The 3,733-nt window shown below is 49.0% G+C and overlaps 1 protein-coding gene across 1 annotated transcript; it reads right to left on the bottom strand.

Moving 5' to 3' along the window:
* Positions 1-708: 708 nt before the first annotated feature.
* LOC134016342 (aspartate aminotransferase, cytoplasmic-like) lies at positions 709-3,730 on the bottom strand (the record flags this gene model as incomplete). Its single annotated transcript, XM_062455715.1, is given in 7 exon segments — positions 709-1,816; positions 2,262-2,404; positions 2,673-2,730; positions 2,733-2,837; positions 3,244-3,394; positions 3,639-3,703; positions 3,706-3,730. Coding segments are annotated over 7 exon segments (687 nt in total), but the record flags the coding sequence as incomplete, so codon positions are not given.
* Between the last annotated feature and the right edge of the window lie 3 nt (positions 3,731-3,733).

Here is a 3,733-nt window from a genome sequence, read left to right as displayed (position 1 = left end):
AGAAACGTCCCAGTGTGCAATATCAAGAAACTGCTGAGTCACTTTTTGCTGCATGGGCGTGGAGCCTGCAACCAATCAGAACTCTGCTTGCTGCATGGGCGTGAAGCCTGCAACCAATCAGAACTCTGCTTGCTGCTTGGGCGTGGAGCTCTCGACCAACCAGAGCTGTTCTTCTGGGTCCTGTTCCAACAGAAGCCATGATGCTAAACTCTGATCTGAGGTCAGAGTTGCAGCTCCTGGGATGAAGTAAGGGGGGACAACTGAGGGAGAAAAACCGCTGCTCTCAGATCTGATTCTGAATCGAACGGATATCAAGGTTTTATAAACACCTACAAGGGATTTTAACCTTGTAGCACTTGAAAGATTAACATGGGAGCAAGAGACAGCAATCTATGAAGTAATAGTAATATCTTTTTTCAATCTATGAGAGAAAAAAACATGTAGATACAATGGTATTGTACATTTATGAGATTTTATGAGAGTATGTTCAACTGATGACTTGGACGTTATTAAGTATGTGACTTTTGCATCAAATGTTCAGAATTATAAAGAGACTGATTGTTTCCTGTCTTCAGTCCTGATTTCTGTTACCTGTCCAAGTCCAGACCAGGTCACTTGCAATGCAGGATTTTCAGTTCTGGATTTTTTAATCATTCTTTTAAATTAAAATATAGACACCAAAGATAAATAATTGTGACTTTGCTGGGATCACGTGACAGACTTTTATTGTTCCTGTATGAACTCACACATACAGTTACCATGGTCTGTTACCATGACGAATCAGTGAGTGATTGTGTGGGTGCAACCATTGGACACAAAAACAAACAAACAAACGATGACAATTAGATTGCAGAAATTTCACAGGTTGACAGGGTTGTCAATTACAGTCTTCTTCATAGCACTTCAGTCTGATACATAAACACCTTATCTATTGACTTCAGTCTGATACATAAACACCTTATCTATTGACTTCAGTCTGTTACATAAACACCTTATCTATTTACTTCAAATAAAGGACCAGGTGACTTTGTTCATCGTTGGCAAACAATTTAGTCTCGATGAAACGGCGTTACATTTTCTAAGGGCTCAGATGTCCCCAGACCACTCAGTGTGGCAGCTGCTCGACCAAGAGGCTAAACACAGGACACAGAAATGTACTTTCTGTTCAACTTTGACCTTTAGGCACATGCATGACCCTTACTGACCTTTGAACCATGACACAAGCCATAGGCAGTGACCTCCTGAATACACCCCCCCCCCCCCATATTACCCACAATGCCCTGCTCTCTGAACGAGAGACTGTTCAAGAATGGTGTGCGTTCGTGTTCTTCAGCGGTGTTCTGTCCGTCAGTAAAGTTCTATCTTTAATATATATGACACTGCAGACACGAAAGGTGGGTGCTATGGGAGGGGGGCGGGGGATCAGGGAAGGGAAATTATTGGACTAGGAGCCGTTACATTGCTCATAGATGACTCAGTAATCTGGAGAGAGAGGGAAAGAGAGAGGGAGAGAGAGAGGGAGAGAGAGAGGGAGAGAGAGAGGGAGAGAGAGGGAGAGAGAGAGAGAGGGAGAGCACACATACACACACACTGAGGAGGACGACGAGGAGAAGAGGCGGACACACGCGAGGTCACTTCCTGAGGTGGAGACAGGAAACAGGAAGCTGGATGTGTTCTTACTGGACCTTGGTGACGGTCTCGTGGATGGACTGGGCCACATAGTCGATGTTCTTGGTGGTCAGACCACACATGTTGATGCGCCCGCTAGCCATCAGGTACACGTGCCTCTCCTTGATCATGAACTCCACCTGCTTAGCTGTGGGGGGGAGGGAGGGGGAGGAGAGAGAGAGAGAGAGAGAGAGAGAGAGAGGGAGAGGGAGAGGGAGAGGGAGAGGAGAGGGAGAGGGAGAGGGAGAGGGAGAGAGGGAGAGAGAGAGAGAGAGAGAGAGAGAGAGAGAGAGAGAGAGAGAGAGAGAGGGAGGGAGGGAGGGAGGGAGGGAGGGAGGGAGGGAGGGAGGGAGGGAGGGAGGAGGGAGGAGGAGGGAGGGAGGGAGGGAGGGAAGAGGTGAATGAATGAGAGCAAGACAGTGACAGCATGAGGGAGATAACAGGTGGTTTAGTTGGAATGTGTGCATATGGGACGTGTAGGAGTGGCTTGCAGATGTGTGATGTTTGTGTGTTGCAAGTGTGCGTGTGTGATGATTGTACATATGTATTGTGTGTGTGTGGATGATTGTGTGTGTGTGTGTGCGTATACTCACGGTTGAGGCCGGTGAAGCTGAACATGCCTATCTGCTGGGTGATGTGGTCCCAGGTGCCAGGAGTGCCCAGGGCCTGCAGCTTCGCCTGCAGCTCAGCCCTCATCAGCAACACCCGGTCTGCCATGGTCTTCACATTGTCCTTCCTGCAGGAGGGAGAGGGGAGAGAGACAGATACAGATACAGAGAGACAGAGAGACAGAGAGACAGAGAGAGAGAGAGAGAGAGAGAGAGAGAGAGAGAGAGAGAGAGAGAGAGAGAGAGAGAGAGAGAGAGAGAGAGAGAGAGAGAGAGGGGAGAGAGAGAGAGGGAGAGAGAGAGAGAACGAAGGTGGATGACAGGGCGGATGTTAGGACTGTACCACTCTAACCCAGAGCAGGGGTGCGTGTGTGCAGGGCAGCAGACAGGCCGTACCACTCGGAGAACAGCTGGGGGTTGTTGAGCGTGATGGCCACGATGCGGGCGCCCTGGAGGGGGGGTTAGACCAGGTGGTGCGCACGATCTTCTCCATCTGGGACAGGACGCGCCCCAAGTTGTCGTTGTCCTTGGCAACCACAGTCAGGTTGCCCACTCTCTCGTCTGAGGACAAACAACAAACAAACAAACAAATGGAGGAGAGGAACACAAAGGGTGGTGTGCTGTAGGTGTGTGAGTGTATGCAGTTATGTATAGTACTTATATATATATACACATGTGTTTGTATATATTTGTGTAGTTATATACAGTACCAGTCAGAAGTTTTTTTTTTGACACATTTTCCCATTCAAATGTGTCCAAACTTCTGACTGGTACTGTATATGCATAGATTATAAATGTGTTTGTGTGTATATGTGTATGTATATGCATGTGTGTATGTGCGTGTATATATGTATGAGTGTGTGTGTGTGTGTGTGTGTGTGAATTGTGTGTGTGCATGCGTGTATGAGTGTGTGTGTGTGTTTATATTTGAATGTGTGTGTGCACGCGTGTGTGTGTCTCTCCTCACTGTAGAGGCCAAAGTTCTTGGAGAAGGACTGGGCGCAGAGCAGCTCGAAGCCCTGAGACACAAAGTAGCGGATGGCCCAGGCGTCCTGGTCCAGGCTGCCAGAGGCAAAGCCCTGATAGGCCGAGTCAAAGAACACAAACAGACTCCTCCTCTGCGGGGAGAGAGGAGAGGGTGAGAGGAGGAGAGAGAGGAGGAGGAGAAGAGGAGTAGAGAAGGGAGGATTAGAGAGGAGAGAGAGGAGGTGGGGGGATGAGAGGGGAGAGAGAGGAGAGAAGGGAGGAAGAGAGGGGAGAGAGGAGGTGGGGGGGGTGAGAGAGGAGAGAGAGGAAGAGGAGAAGAGAAGAGGAGAGAGAAAGACAGAATAAAGGAAGCCTTGGTGTAGAGGTTACTCTTACCTTCATGATGTCAGAGATCTGCTTCCACTCGTCCGGGGTGGGGTCTGTTCCTGTGGGGTTGTGGCGCACGCGTGCAGCACGAAGATGGAGTGTTC

Source organism: Osmerus eperlanus, unplaced genomic scaffold (genome assembly GCF_963692335.1).
Source record: "Osmerus eperlanus unplaced genomic scaffold, fOsmEpe2.1 SCAFFOLD_558, whole genome shotgun sequence".
Taxonomy (NCBI): Eukaryota; Metazoa; Chordata; class Actinopteri; order Osmeriformes; family Osmeridae; genus Osmerus; species Osmerus eperlanus.
This window is presented reverse-complemented; position numbering and strand designations above follow the sequence as displayed.